Genomic DNA, 17,069 nt, shown 5'->3' with positions numbered 1-17,069 from the left:
TGTAAACATGATGGTGGTAAGACAGTTAATATAACTGGAATGTTTAAACAAAACATGCAGTTGTACCAAAAAAAAAATGAATAATGTTTAAACACTTTCAATTATAGAATATATCTTTATTCAATAAAGATTATAAATATTAAAATGATTAAAATGTACTAATCTGTTAAAATAATAATTGCATAATCTTTGCATCAAAAAAATACAGATGTGGATCCGAACAACTACAGTATGTACATTTATTGTACAATAATTGGGATTGTGAAAGTAAAAAGATAATTTTAATTATCAACAATTTTAATAGGCTTCACATTTGATAATGGTAATACTTTATAACTAGTATTTAGGTACACAAATATCTGTACATTAAATTAAAATAAGAATCTAGATAAAAAATATATGATCATGCAGTTTACAAATTGAGATTAATGGAACAAAAAATTAAAATCTATTATGAAATCACTTTCTTTTCATCATCAGGATGCAAAATGGAGGGGAGGGGTGGGCATTAAGACATTCCATTGCAGAAAATTCATCAGTCCCTTAACTGACCTCAGTCTACCCCTCAACTTTGAGGAAGAGGCATCTGAAATTATTCAAAAAATGTTATTTTACTCTATAACAAATATTAAAATTGTATGACATTGTTGTTAAGTGATTCTTGTGTATAAATTTTTGTAGAGCTCTTGCGCCAAAGACACTTTCGAAGAAAAAGAAAAGATTAAAGGCTCGTGGTTATATAATGATTCTCAAATTTCAGATGTTCACAATCTATTAAAATTTAAACTTAGCAGTAATTCATCAAAAATATATTAATTTAAATTGCTTTAATTTATCAGCACTAATTCATTAGGATAAGTGTCTAGTGCACCCTCTATAGGTGGGTGGTAATAAAAGATTCAATTAATTATTTGTTCCATATGTACTTTCATCAATATTTATATTCCAATATTTATAGTTCAATATCCATATTTAAATGTAGTTATCTTTAATTAATAGTAAACTCATGCAAATATATTGTTTAAATTCAGTTGCACAAGTTCCTAACAACAGGAGTAGAAGATTCAAATATTGTTCCATCAATATATATTTACTCCATATTCATAATTTTAATGTGGTTTTCATTTATTAATTATAAACAACTTAAATTCAGTAGCACCAGTTCCTTAATTGAGACTATAATATCTTATTACAGATATGTACATTTGACTTGCAAAATATATGTGTACCTATCAAAATAAGCAACTACTTCGATAAAACTTGTTTTGTTATAATTGCTAAAATACTATCACCAATAACAGATTGTAACCAGTCATTAAGGCATGTTCGTAGTAAAACTAAACATTTCCACTAAAAAAAATCAGCCAAAGGTGCTATCCACGCTAATACTAGAGTCAACTATCACTAACATATATTTGCAACTACGCTTAAAAAAATAAAACATGGCAAATTGATTGATCCGATGATTGCAAACACATCTGTACTACAAAGTAAGATGTTGCGACCCTGTGTCTTGTTGAACATTAGAAATACTGTAAAGGCAAAGATGTTTTCTTAACCTCACTTACACTTATTTTATACATGCATTTCATAATACAATTTTAGATTTATTATACTGTGATAGAAGAGCTGAGCTGATGAAATAGTCATGTGATTAACATTAGCTTATCACAACAACATAATTTGAAATGAAGAACATAAACAAGTCTATAATGGACCGTTTCGGAATGTCCGTCAAACTTAGCAACTGACCAATCATAACAATGCAAGGAATACTGTACATGCGTGTCCTACAAACACTTGTGTTGTCCCAGACAGGCATTTGTTTACCTACAGTTACACAACTGTTTTTGTGGGACCAAAGAGCGGTTTAGCTCAGTTGGCTAAAGTGGTGGTAGCCACTGCGTGTGCGCTGAACCGCAGAGTTCACTTGGTCCCCTGGTCAATTCTCATCGCTGCTTTTATTTCAGTTGGTGGGCTGAACTGAATGCAATTTACGATAGCGCACAGTCTTTTGGATGTGACGTTTAAGCCCTTGGTCCCATGTGCATTATGGCCCATGAGCATGTTGAAGAATGCAGTACACTCTTTGGGAAAGTGTAGGGAACGCAGTACACTCTTTGGGAAAGTGTAGGGAACGCAGTACACTCTTTGGGAAAGTGTAGGGAACGCAGTACACTCTTTGGGAAAGTGTAGGGGATTGTCTCCCTGTATACTGCCGATCACCACCAGAAGGACTCCACTGGAAACAAGTCTTCTTCAGACTTGTGGGTGATCTTCGATGTTTACAGAGAATAAATCACCCAACAATATCCAAGGGACAGGACAGGTCCCTATGGTTCATGAGCTAATCATGGTCTACATGATTAGATTATGTGATTTACAAATGTTTTTCAGAAATCATTATGCATTCAATTAACAAAGTTCAATAAATAATTGTAATTGTTTCTATAAAGTACTGTATAATGAAATGGTTTCTAAAGTAGGATTAGCATCTTAAGTAGCGCCACATTTATCTTGTATTAACTTAATATTATTTATAGCTTATTAAACTAATTATTATATTTAATGTACCTAATATTATATGTCATAATTCAGCCTTGTTGAGGAGAAACAATTTCCGATATTCACAACACTTTCAATTCATAAATATTTTAAATATAAGAATAAATAATTCACATATTCTATACTTTCACTTAAATGTAAACAAATATTTTCTTTAAAATTTGTAAAACTGTACAGCAAATTCTACCATTACATTCTTGTAAAAATTATGATAAATGTATATTCGTCATTTAAATGAATTATGATCCATATACACAACATTTCCACAAGATAATAAGGATGAATTGAAACATAATGTACAATTTAAATTTTTAAATATTCACCATTATTATACATTTGGTCTAATTATGATCAAAACCCCTCCATTTCATAATCAATACATTGTAATGACCCATATAAACTGTATAGCATGTTTGAATGGAATGATATCTTTGATTGGTCTTTTTAGGCTCTCAAATGATGTATAAAATAGGCCTTTAGGCCAGGTTGAAAAACTAAGACTAAAAGACAACATTAATAACACATCTCTAACTAGCCTGGAAATACACGTTTCTGCATGTCGTAAGCCTTATTCTTTTTTGGTAAATCAATTTGACCAAAAATAACCTAGTGTATAAAGACTGCATTTTTGATAGTGAAATTACCCAAGCCATTCATTAAGAGTAAATATTTCCCTACAAGAAAACAAACTGTTTTTCTAGAGCAGGAAAATCCAATAGCGCAACTCTGCTAAATCTCTGAACTGAATGTATCCATGATTAGAATACCCCCTTGGCAGGCCCGTAGCCAGGTCCTTCCAAGGGGGGGGGGGGGACTGCATATTTATGTAGAAGTGTAAACGGTGGTTCAATTTGAAGGTAGTGTTAACCTTTGTCGGAATTAATGCCATGTGAACATGACTTTAGGGTGTCACATTTTAAAAGGTAGCCTAGCGTGGCCAAAATTCCTAAATTCAATATCCTTTTCACACATCAAGAGAGCTAAAATAATTTTGACAATTTTGCCAATGAGGTATCTATGTTGAATGGCAAGGCTGAGCATTTCAAATGATTCTCTTCCCTGTACCAAATAATACAAACGAAACCCAACCTATAAGGATTGCACCGGCTGCGGACATGAAGACGGCAGCCCAGCTGTTTGTATGGTGGAGAATGTAGCCGGCAACATACGTACCAACAAAACTACTTATTGCACCAAATGTATTCATAATGCCTGCAAAACAAAAAAAAAACAAAGAACAGCTAATTAAGTGGCTTATCTCACTTTTGAACATATTTCCACAGGACATACTAATATGGCTATTGACTGCACCTGTATGTAAATGAGGTTACTTGCTGCATTTTAGTCAAACAGAAATATTGGATATATGTGGATCAAAACTAATAGCTACAGTATATATATTTTATATTATGTATTGCCGTTGTAATTATTGCAACAAACTTTTCAGTGGTTTGTGACCTCCAAGGCAAAAGCCGCTTTCTAAATGCCCAACATTATTTTACTGATAGTAATTATAAAAATAAATTAATATTGACTGTGATGAAATTGTAACCTTATATAGCATCATATTTTTTTCTATTACATATATGGCTTTTATAATAAAAGCCATACACAAAAAAGTGAATGTTTGCCTGAAAATATGAAAGGCAAAATCTAGACTCTTAGCATTATTATTTGTATCATTATCATTATTATCCTCCTCTTTTCACCAGATAGAAAAAATACTTACCAAAAACAGAACCAGAATTTTTAGGAGCTATATCATTAGGATTGTTAATTATACCGCCGTTTGCAAATGCCTGGCCAGATACTGCCATCATCATTAAAAAGATGCAAACTTGAAACGAACTTGAAAACCCAACAATAAAAAGCGGAAATATTAATAAGATGCTTGATATACTCTGCAAAGATGAAAAAAAAAAGAGAGAGCCAGTTAGCATTGTGCAGTTGAAAATAGGAAATGAATTATACATGTCTGAGCATACATTACTTGGTTGGTAGGCCCACTATGCTTTCTTTATATCTATATAGAAGACGTGATAGAAAGACAGCATTTATGTTTATATTAGTAACTGTATTTAGTTTTTGCACAGTAGCACAGTCTAAAATAGAATTTTACGGAAAACAAAAAAGGTGAAGAGCCTGGATTAAAATGAAACAGGTTCATGAAGGCTCTCCTAAATATGCTCCATCCCCAATATTAAAATAAATAAGATAAACATATCAAAACCAAAGAGAAATTTAATAACAGATAAATAACAAAAGAAATCGACTAGATTTGATTGACAGATAAACCGACTAATCAACGAGCGTCATTTAGTCACGTGATTACAAACTTTTTCTCGGACATTTTAATTTCCTTAGACAGCTGGTTGTCAACGCGAAACATACGTGAGCCTAGGCCTAGATGTCTATGCTTGGTTATAGATACACCCAGATTTACACACGCAGTGCGCATCAGTGACTTGGCATCTGACGTAAATTTCAAATTTTGGGGCCCCTTTATTTCACCACTGGATACAATATGATATACAGTCGATGTCGGAGACACATTATGCTGTTATGTAGGCCTATCAACATAGCCCTTTTGGGTCAGGGTGATAGACTGAGGAGGACCACGTGGTTAGGAGCACCTTTGGGGCCCCTAGGGTTTGGGGGCCCTGCAGACCGCCGCACGAGAGCACATAGGCGTTGTGCCACTGAGCAGGTATCCTTTGAACAAAACATATTCTACATATATACATACATACATATGTGTGTATGTATGCATGCAGGGGTGAATCTAGAAATTTTCAAATGGGGGCACAACATTTTCAGAATAGAAAAGTGAGTAGCGCTAATTACAATATAATGCATTGAAATTTTAACATTTAGTGCCAAAACGGGGAGGGGGTAATAGTACTGGGTCCGCACCTGGCATGTATGTATATATCGACTGAGGGATACTAGTTAAAACTAAATATATTTTGTATTTGCATGTTGGGTTGATTCAAAGGTGATAATTACCATACTTTGTCAATACTTACATGAATTAACTTGCGGGCAATTCCTACAGAATGTCCAGAAGATATGAGTTTATCAGCTAGCACTCCAGAACAAACAGAAAATGGGATAGCTACCAACCATGGAAGAACATTAAACACCCAGCCCTGAAATTTGAACATTTTTAAAAACACTCATCATTTCTATGCGCTAGTAAATAATTTCAGTTACATCACAATGAGCAAATTTAAACACTGACATTGATCAATTTTTTGCCATTTTCAGGGGCAATACATTTTTAGGGCCTAGTGTAGTTGAAAGTTTCAATTTATAAAGTGGCGCTTTACAAAATCATTTATTAAGAGAGTAATGCTTGTTTACCTTCTTGCCTGGAAAAGTTTCAGTGAAGAAAGTTGGAAGCCAGGACAAAAGAATACCTAATGCATAGTTACCACAAAAATGACCAGTCAACAGAGCCCTAGAATGAAAAATTATATTGAGGAGTGCTGTAATGAAGAATATACATAACTATTGTTGACAAGAGTAAATCACATGATACACATAAAGATTGCAAACGAAGTGTAGAATCAACAGATATCTTGACTCATTATAAGCATATTTGTCACTGTGTCTATTGATTCTGATTATCCTTACTTGTTTTATTATTTTTACTATTATTTCTTTTATTTTTCTTATTGTTATTTTTATTATTATTAATCATTATTATTAATCTTATTATTATTATTATTTTAATTACTATTATTATTAGTATTATTATTATCAACATTGTTATTATTTTCAATTTTATTTGTATTATTATTATTTTTATTGTTGTTATTTTTATTATTATTATTATTATTATTATTATTATTATTATTATTATTATTATTATTATTATTGTCATTGTTATTACCTTTATCATTGTTTCTCTAGTAGGCATCTGGTTGCAGGGACATGTTCCCTTTTTGCCTACCAGATTCTTTACTCTTGCGTTTTGAGAGAAATAAAATTATGAAATTACAGTATAATATTCAATACTATCAAAACAATTTAAACATCATATTTGTTGTATCATTGCCAAATAGTATGTTATCTTATTAGGGGGTGTTTATTGTGCATATACACATTGATATTTTGAAGACGTGAGCATCTTACCAGAATGCTTTGTGTTTTAATAGTTTCTTCCACTGAATTGGTTCTGCGTTTCTATTCAAGCGTTTCTTCTCTCTATTAACACCATTTTGATTGATTACTATAACTGACTGTTTCTTTAACATGTAAGTACGCACGTACAATGCCCATGCAAGTGCAGCGAGGCCAAATACGTGGAAAACTACGTGCCAATCAAATACTTCAAGCAGTATGGATCCTAAGCTTCCAGACATCACAGACCTGACAATAAAAAATAATTTAACAGGATGGTCAAAGTTTGGAGAAAGACTTAAAAGGAAAAAAGGAAGAAAATAGGAAAATCAGTACACACATTAACAACACAAAATTATTAATGAAAGGAAAACTCGGAGGATATGGAAGCAAGGCTCATGCCTTGATCAAACAAACAGGCCAAGGAAAGGGGTCAAAGGTTGAGCAATGTGAATGTGTGGTCAAGTGAAATAAATAAGGAGATTTTAAATTGAGATGATGAAGAATGCAGAATGTAATGACATCAAGTTAATTTAACTGTGCATGTTTGAACGTTGTGTGATATGTTCTCTCCTGAAATCTGGAATGGTCATCGGCAGAATATACAGTCAGGCCAGTAGGAGGACTGGATTGGACTGCATTAAAAATTGGTCCGTTGGTGAGTTCTTAACAACTCTGCGTATGCGTCATCAAAAAAATTGATTTACAGTAGTAAGTATGCAATGCTGGACACACAGATGAGTGAATGCATTCACAAGCGAAAAATTGTGTATCACGATAACTACGCAGCCATTCTGTTTTGCCGATTATTTACCAGTTTTCTACTTGTCTGGTCGTCTTCGTTAAGTAGGATTTTACGACTGCGAAACAAAGCAGGTGTGGCTTAACAAAAAACAACCAGTCGAATACAGCCATTGTAATAGACATTGTGGCAGAACAAACCCACCAAAATAATGATTCATAAAATTTATATAAATTATTACCATAATATTTCCTTTCCATCTCATAATAATTACTCCCAACCTACAAGATTAATAAATCTTGTTCAGACATCTCACATCTGTGGTATAAATATTCATTCACATAGATATGAAAGGCGAAATTTTCCGTATACTGTTCATTCCCATAGAATAATTTAATCAATCCAGACTTTAATTTTCTATAATAAAATTAAACTATGTGTGGCAAAGACAAGCCAAAACAGTCACTCCTCGCACAAAATTGTTTTTTACTTATTACTGGTACTCAGAGGTTTAGCCAAAAAAACGAAATAGGCCGTCCAAAATGGAAGCCAGTGGGGCGTAGCACTGAGCCGATGGGCGGGCCTGGCCCATCTTTGGAAATCCCCACCGAATATTGGTACGAAAACAACGTACATAAAATCAATAAATGTAGTTTTTATCAAACATAAAGCACAGTGCTATGCATTAAAATGAAAGTCATCAAATCATAATGAATCATTAATTTGACATTTTGATAAGGAGTTACAGGAGTTTCAACAAACAGTATTTGAGAAATTAGCCTTCTAAGTTTACGATTTCAGACATTTTTCAGGCAGAGGCATCACCAAATCATTATAAAATGTTGTTTTAATGACGAAAATAACAACATGTAAATAATATATAAAATTTATTTTAGTGCAATAAAATATATTTTGAAAATTTTGAAATTTCAAAATGTTTTGGCCCTTATCTCAAAAACACGAGGAGCGACTGGTTTGGCTTGTCGTCACCACATGTTTCAAAGTGTCTGAATTGCAACTCACCCGGCATACCCACTGGCATATACTACTCCTATGACACATGATCTGTCTTCCGGCTGGGCTCTCTTATACATCAGACTTGTCATTCCAGGATAATGAAATGCTGAAAAATATAGGAATACAAAATCTTGAATCACAAATTATTTTGTTTCTTTTTTTTTATCCTAGAAAAATTTGTACAAATCTGTTTAATAAAAAATTGCAGATGTATAAAATATTTTAATAACTTTATTATCAATAGATAATTTTAAAAGATTTATAAAATTTGCTTGTAACCAGTAAGATAATAGGTAAATAACCAATGTGAAAATACTAGAGTATCTATTATGTAACATAAAAATATAGCAGGCGCATTCAATATGGTGCCAAAATGTAATGTATACTACAACTGTTAATGTTTAACTCTATTCACATGGCAAATACTACTATTAGCAGATCAACTCATTAACTTCTCTCCATATGTTAACTTGATTTGTACACATTGTTAATATTTGTCTTAAGTTATTCAAAGTAATGTCATTTTTTGGGTCCTTAATATCAAATGTGTTTATTACATCAATCCCAACTGAGTATATATTTATATTTTGTCTGATTTTTATTTATTTTTTTATTTCTATTATACCTACGGAATCAAAGGTTGTAAATCCTACCACATATGGCGAGGTAGCATGTGGAATGTAATGATGTCTTGTTTTACAGAATTCATAGCTCATAAAAATTACTCCAAATAATGTTTTTTTTAACAACAGTTGGATTAGTTATTTTGAAAAAATGTTTAGGTCACACAACCCACTCAAAAAAAAATCTGTGATATAAATCCTGTTCATTCAACAAAAATCTGTAGTATGAACCTTGTTCAGATATCTCATATCACGGTGGTATAAATATCCCTTCACATAGCATTAAAGGCCAAATTTACTGTACAAGTGGTTCATTCCCATACAATAATTTAATAAATTCAGACTTTAATTTTCTATAATATAATTTATTCCTAATGTAATATCAATTGTATAAGTAAAGTGTTGCTTAAAATCAAAGTATGTTAAGTCCACAAGTATGGACAAGTATTTTTTTTTTTTTATGTGAGCCAATAATATTTAGTTATACTTTTTAAAGCATGAAAATCTGTAAAGTAAATCCTTGCCAAGCCACTAGGGCCCATAGCGCAGGAGCTTATCCCTAGTTTCAAGTAGTGTGAAGTGGACGAGAGCATGATGCTCCCCCTGGGTGGGACGCAGGTCCACCGCTGGTTACTCCCAGCAAGTTGCAGTAACTATTGATAGAGCTGGATAGACTAAAGAAATGCAGATAAAGTACCTTGCTAAAGGACACAAACGAAATGCACAGCGAAGGATTGAAACCCTGACCTTGAGGTTGGGAAACCAAGCTGCTTCCACTGCGCCGAATCGCTTCCACATGGAAAACCATGGAACCACCAAATACCTCTTCAACCATGTAGTTTGGCACTTACCTTGAGACATTCCCATGAAAAATCTTAGCAGTATGAGAAGAGACAGAGTGCTGGATTTATCATCAAAATAATACGCTGCTTCTGGCGTGATCAGAGTGATCACTCCTGTAACCAACATGGCCATTGAGATCACCTGATCACCGCCGACCTTATCACTCGTGTAGCCTCCAATGATTTGGGTCATTGTGTATCCCCAGAAGAAACAACTTAGAACAAGTCCCTGCAAGAAAAAGAGAAAACACCAATAGAAACAACTTTCGCATTTGGCTAAGATCATGTGTATCATTACGTAACTGGCAGTGTTTCTTGACATACAATTTCACAGGGAATTGTACACTAGTGAAAAGCAAGGGCTCCTTGACATTGGTTAGCAGAATCTTCTTCAATAAGCTACAAACCACTTGCCGATAATAAGATAATGATTTTCTTTTACCTCAAACTTTTTTCAACACACTATGCCTACAGCGATTTAACAATGGCAAATACCTACTGTTTGGGCTTTGTCCCATCCAAATTCGGTGGCAACACTAACAGCACATAAAGGCAAAGCAGTCCTTTGAGCATACAACAACATGGTTCCAATAAAGAGCGAAATCGTCCACTGCCACTGTTCTTTGCTAAAAGTCATGGAAAAAATATGAAAATATTCAGATGCATGTCAGCATACATTCAGTAAGTTTGGAGATGTTGATAATGACGTAGTAATGTCGGTTTATCTCAAAAAATGGTACTGTGGCTAATAATTATTTTAGGAGGCCCAGAGAAAATCACAGACCCTGGTATCCCGTTAATAGTCCTAACAATTTACGAACCATCAACAACCAAAAATAATAATCGGTTCTTAAATACCTCCATGAAGGAGACTACCGTATGTATTCACTGCTATAGTATTTGTGACTAATTGTTTATCAGTTTGTCTAATTGTCTGTTTGATGTGACAATAAAGTAAAGTATATCTATGCCTTTCATCTAAGCCTATATGTTGTATATAGACTATTTAATATATTAGCTTCCATTTTTGTTAGGCATACTAGGGGCTACTCTTGAATTGAAGCTTATTTGACATTTTGTAACGTTTCTACTATCCAAGGCTTGGATAGGCTAGTAAAAACCCCACATCTATCAAGGCTTTTGGACCAAGCCTTGATAGATGTGGGGTCGGCAATGGTGTCCCTTGACTTTTTAAAGTATGGGATTATTAAAGCCAAAATGACAACAAATAGTTTCTCGTAATCGTATACTGAGAGCCAAAATTAATAATATTACGCAATAATACTCACAGTATAGCCTAGGCCTAGGGCCTATAACTTGTACAATAATATCGTAGACCAAGCCAACAAGTCATTAAAAATCACAGTATCAGCAAACTATTTGAAAATAAACCCATACGCATAGGCCTATTATACACCTTGTACTAATAACATTAATACAGTACATGTGAAAACACAGTGATTCTTGGGCGGTTCCTATCTATGCTAGGGCTAGGCCTACCATACGGTATTGATGGTTTGCGCAAATGCACCCTGGACCTGTACTTACTCATTCCAAACTTCAGCGTTTTGTTTCAGCTCATCGTTTTCAAGTGATATTTGAAGCGAAGTCGTGTCACCGATTTGATGTTTAGGTAATAAAAGTGTGTCTTTCTCATCACCTGAAATAAATTTTCCATCGTCTGGAGAAAAAAGAACTTGATTTGCCTCCATTTTCTGATCCTTCTTTACATATTTACAAGTAGACCTAGCCTAGGGATGCCTACTGAATTTCTTTCGCCTCCTCGATCCTCTCCACGTCACCTTGGTGTCTTTTCTTTGCCCACCTTGTTGTCGAATCATCCACGTTGCGGCGTATTTTGTGGCTTCACTACAACATCCATTAGTACTAACTACCAATAGGCCTAGTACTATTCAAGTTAAGAGATTCATTTATGGCGTCCATAAATTACTTTGGAAACACAGATTTTAAAGAGGCTCATTAAAAAATTAAAAGTATTAAAACACGTAAAGCATTGTATACGTGAATAATGTTTTTGTCCTTTTATGTAGAACTGTGTAATTTTGTTCGTGTATATACATCGATCCCACAATTACACATAATAGGCTTATAATATGGCCTACATAGGCAAATAGATTAATAATTATATTGATAAATTACTCGGTTAATCATACCAACAACGAAATCAAATATAATGTCAGTTAGCCCAGCTAGGCCTATTGCAACGAATTATAGAATTAATTTTAATTAGACTTACTATGTCTGTTTGAATTCAACAGAACATAGGGCTTTTCTCCATTGCTTTATGAGAAATGAAGTTGAAATTGCTACAAAAAGAAAGTCGTTGAAAAAGGTATAAAGGTGAGACTTTATAGTGAGACTTGAACTAAGGCTGCAATGGTAATAGCGAGGTAGGCCTACACGTGACAACCATTGCGCGCCATACACTCTTGACTGATTCGTCGCCAATCTTCCTTGTAACTTGGTTAAATTTTTCCGAATGTTTCATTCAGATCAGTTGATCCGTTTTCGAAATATGTGGTCTGGGACGTTTTCTTTTAAATAGTCCTTAGATCAACACACTGGATCATCACTTAAACACATGCTTCAAGTTCCGTATAACTTGATTAAACAGGGAAATTTCCCGTAAGTTTCATTCACATCAACTGACCAGTTTTTTTAAATACCCGGTGTAGTCTGTTTGACCTTAGATCACTTTAATTGGTCCTCGCACGCACACCCCACCATATATAAAATATTAGGAGGCACATCCTTGATACAGTATATGGCCTATGCTTTGGCAAAGCACAAAAAAATTCTAAGCATGGGAAGTGACCAAAGTGACGGCCAGAAAAAAACAGTGCAAAAAAATAGGAAAAATATATGCAAGAAAAAAGAAAAAAAAAATCAGAACAAAAACAATGGCTTTTCCCAGTCGGGGATAGGGGCGAATGATCCCCGATGCCAGAGCATTTTTGTGTTTTATGGGTCTAAAGAATGCAAACCCCGGTTATCAATGGTCAGGTTGAAACATGACCAACCGTACCAGCGGCTCGGCCCTGTCAATATTATTAATTATTATTATTAAGTTGCGTACAGGTGGTGCTTTTCCCTAATTATTCGTACGTCTGAGCTGTGCGTGACTTATGACAACAAGTCAGGGTGATTCGTATATAATATTGCGGTTCAACTCGATCAATGATGTAGAAACTACTGTACTCTTTTTTTTTTTATAAACAAACTTGTGTGAACAACGAAGAACTCTAGGTGTCAGTTGTTACGATGAATGGCTTATTTCAAATATTGATTTTGTTATGACCCAATCAAGACTTTTTTAATACTACTGAGTGCAACTGTAAGTTTTTAAACATGTTTATACTACTAACTAAACCTAGGCCTAAGCTAAGTAAGTCCATCCCCGAATAATAAGCCTAGCCTAGAGATTAGTATTTTCTTGGCTAAGTCGTAGGCCCTAGCCTAGGCCAAGTGTCGTGAGTGCTTTGTTGAGGACCTTGGGCATAAAAGAGACGCTAGTTGGCCCAATCACTACTTAGAGAAGTGGGTGGCTTGCAGGAAAGAAGGCCTACATAGGTCTAAGTTTGAGGGCGCACTGCAAACCTTAATAAACAATTATTTTGGCAGTGGTCTCTCAGCACGGCAATGAGTAAAACTGCAAGAGGTCCGACTGCCCTTTCTTAGGCCTATATATTATTTTGTATGCAGGCAATGGAATGTTAAAAAGTACTCCCACGAAGGGGCGTGTCCTTCAAAAGAACATAAAAGGCATTAGTATCGAATGCGTGCTGTGTTTTGAAACTCGAGCTTACATTCTGTATGCGCAGCACACGTTCAATACAAAAGCATTTTACGTTCTTTTGAAGGACACGCCCCTTCGTGGGATTACTTTTTGAGAGTAGGATTGCGTTCCAGCAAAACTCTGACAGTCGGACCCGTTGCAGTTCTATGATCTTTGGTATAGTACTAGCTTAGGGACATGATGAGAGGGAATGTGACCAAAGTTGATAGGCAGTGGCGATTTAGGGGTGGGGGAAGCGTAAGGGCCATACGCCCCTCTCTTTTTTGTAAAGCTTATCAGAAACTTACCATGCTTAAAAAGTAAAAAGCAATCAAATACAAACTCAAATTAACGAATAGATGCTAGAGGTTTAAAAGGGAGATTCAGCCATTGCACCTCACCAGATGCTTTTTCCTGAGAATCTCACTTAGTTCGCATATTCACGCCCTCTTTCTTGCCGGGCTGGATTGCAGTGCAGCTGCTGGGTGGGAAAATTATTAAGTGACATGAGGTCATTTTGAACTACTAACTAAAAATGAGTAATTTTTATTTCTCAGTAAATTTTTTTTTTTGTGGGGGAAATTTGCTGACAAGGGTTATGAAGCAAGGGGCCGACTAGAGCCTTGGTCCAGAATAAAAATTCCTTGTAGGGTTGACAGGGAGCGTTTTTATATCTTAGACCACAATATAATAGGGACCACAATATAGGGACACTACCAAAAATGTAAAATGGTCCCCTGCTTTTTGGCATGTTTTATTAATACAACGGTGACATATTCTTGATGATTTTATTGTTATTGACATAAGAATTAGTTACAGTAGAATTAGAACTGATTTATAGCATTAATTTGCAATGCAAATACAATTGATTTATAATATGAAATCAGCAGAAGTATACGGTAATTAAAACAACAATACAGTAGAACCTCGTTTTTACGTACCCCAGTTATACGAACCCTCGGTTTTACGTACGCATCGTATCGACGATGACGTCATCAAAAACCCGAAAATATTCAAAACAAACGGCCCTTTTGAGAGCAACCATAAGTAAAAAGACTATTACAATAAACTATAACAATAAACAAACCATAATGCAACGTATTTTCATTAAACAGCAACGTTGATTGAGTCTAATATTGGGTTGTTGTAATCTAAAACCATGTGAACTGAGTGAGATAAACAACTACCGATGGTGCTAAAAATAATTGCTTTCCTCCTTAGCTTCGTGTGGCAAACCATGGAAAATCTCGTCTGGTCGAATTTTTTTACACGAAGCTGGGTAGACATAGTTTCGTACATAAACGCTAATTGGTTGGCTCGCCCAGTGCATTGCACATGGCTGCTGTCTCACGTACACGAACGCTAATTCGTTGGCTCGCCCAGTGCAGCGCACATGGTTTTAGTTTGTCTTAACAGGCACAGACAACACCGCAGCTCTGTTGTTTAGAATAGGCATGAAGGGGAATTCCCAAGTTATACCTCTGTCGTATAGGTAATCTTACAACATTTTCATGTTCTTTAGTTAAATAAAAGATATAAAGTGATGAATTAATACACTAGACACATGGTTTTATTTGAACACTTTATTATGACATCGTAAAGTGATGAATAAAAACACTAAACAAATGGTTCTTTTGGATCGTTTTGTTCGTAGGCCTAGAGGCAAGGTATAGCCTAGGTAACATCGTTCGTTCATACATACGTTTAATGAGCGTTACGTACATTTTAGGTCAAAGGTTACCACAAATTTAACCCAAACTCTATTTAACGAATCCCCCGATTTACGTACGCCCTCCGGTCCCGTACCGTACGTAAAATCGAGGTTCTACTGTAGTTTTACATGTTCCCAATATTATTTCATGATGCAATGTTAATGACCAAAAGTTTCATTTTTTTTAAATATTGAACTTTTTATTTGAAGGATGTAGCATAAATAGAGTAAAAACTTAAAATAGAGGTTGCATGTTATGGTATGCATTAAAACCCTACATGTACATGAAAAACGAAGAAAAATAAAACCCCCATGGTTAAGTGTCAAAATTGATAGAATTGGTAACACATGCAGTAGGCCTATACCAATGTTCACTTTAATTAAGGATTCAGGAGAGAAACTTCTTGTTTATTGCTTTAAAAAGAGGTCAAAATATAAAGTATAATGAATTTTTATTTTGAGGCTGCTGGACAGTAGTTATTGGAGAGATACAGTACATAAAAAAAAAAATTAAGTATCCCCTTAAAACATTAAAATAAATGCATGATGAAAACAAATTCCTTTTACCCCCTCGACAAATATATGAAACAAAACAGAAAGTAAATGATGAGAAGAGATTCCCAAAAAGAGAACATTTCTATCAGTTTCTATACTTGCATTGCGCTTTGGTCAGGTGGTAAATACTAGGGTATGCCCTTTCATCTGCATACGTTGAAATCCTGCATGACAATGACAGCAGCCCCAAATAATTACATCGTAGTTTAATTCATAATATTGCAATAAAGGCACTGTACAGTGAACTACTGGAATTAACATTTTCACTCAGTAACTGTTTACACTACAATTAGGTAGTAAAAGTGGAACTTAAAGAGATATAACATGTAAATATATACACAATGATAAGAGTACTTAAAATAGAATTTGTTGACACTTAACTTACTGTGAGTTTGAGATTCTGCCAATTGTACCCTGTGCTCCCATCTCTGAATTCAGAATAGAGGATCAAGGGAAGTCTGTGGACTAATTGAAGAATTGAAAGAGGCTCTAATTATAAATCTCATCATGCATTTTCCTGGCAGTGGTGACACCTGCTGAGGGTTGTAGGGAGCATACAGTAATCTCCTGTTGTACAGGCCAAGTTCCCTGCTGGTCCCAACTCGTCGGACCAAATGAAAAATAAAAGGAAATTAATATTCATTACATAAGTTGAGCAATCCTTTTAGCACAGCTTTCAAATTTCCTGTGTTCTGGGATTTGCACAGATACTGTACAAACTGAAGCACTGTGGCCCTACAGCAGGATAGCTTGTTCTTCCACGAGCCTTCTACCTCTTGGTGCAATCAGGGTGCAATATTGTACATGTGGACCAATTCAAGTCCATCTATGCGTAGACTGTGTTGTCAACGTTGCTTAGTTGTCGTCAACTTTGTGGTGATTCCTGGCCAAAGCATTAAAACTTGTATTTTTTTTTCTCTTCTTTATTCTTTTTTAACTTGTACGAAGATGTGATTTTCAATATTTTGATAGGGTATATATATATATATATATATATAAACTCGTAGAAATGGTAATAGATTTGCCTCAAAATTTATTAAGAAAATAGACGAGATCTTTCGGGCGTAACCCTTTATCATTGATAAAGGCTGTC

General features: G+C 34.7%; 2 protein-coding genes across 2 annotated transcripts in view; one reads left to right on the top strand and one right to left on the bottom strand.

The window, feature by feature from the left end:
* Positions 1–894: 894 nt before the first annotated feature.
* LOC117122251 (solute carrier family 17 member 9-like) lies at positions 895–11,768 on the bottom strand. The gene is made up of 9 exons (XM_033267785.1): positions 11,463–11,768; positions 10,414–10,540; positions 9,924–10,143; positions 8,456–8,555; positions 6,703–6,939; positions 5,929–6,025; positions 5,592–5,714; positions 4,295–4,466; positions 895–3,777 (listed from the first exon to the last, which is right to left on the bottom strand). The coding sequence occupies exons 1-9, from the start codon at positions 11,624–11,626 to the stop codon at positions 3,608–3,610; spliced, it is 1,410 nt and encodes a 469-aa protein (XP_033123676.1). The 5' UTR covers positions 11,627–11,768; the 3' UTR covers positions 895–3,607.
* A 1,290-nt stretch (positions 11,769–13,058) lies between these two features.
* The window catches only part of LOC117122216 (serine/threonine-protein kinase Sgk1-like), a 16,781-nt gene continuing 12,770 nt past the window's right edge, over positions 13,059–17,069 (top strand). Inside the window, exon 1 of the mRNA XM_033267726.1 lies at positions 13,059–13,269. The gene's annotated coding sequence lies outside the window, so the exon portion shown is untranslated. The remainder of the gene's footprint in view (positions 13,270–17,069) is intronic.

Source organism: Anneissia japonica, unplaced genomic scaffold (genome assembly GCF_011630105.1).
Source record: "Anneissia japonica isolate Jap-2015-1 unplaced genomic scaffold, ASM1163010v1 scaffold287708_len1499824_cov190, whole genome shotgun sequence".
Classification (NCBI taxonomy): Eukaryota; Metazoa; Echinodermata; class Crinoidea; order Comatulida; family Comatulidae; genus Anneissia; species Anneissia japonica.
The sequence above is the reverse complement of the archived record's forward strand: the minus strand, read 5'-3'. Positions and strand labels throughout refer to the sequence as shown.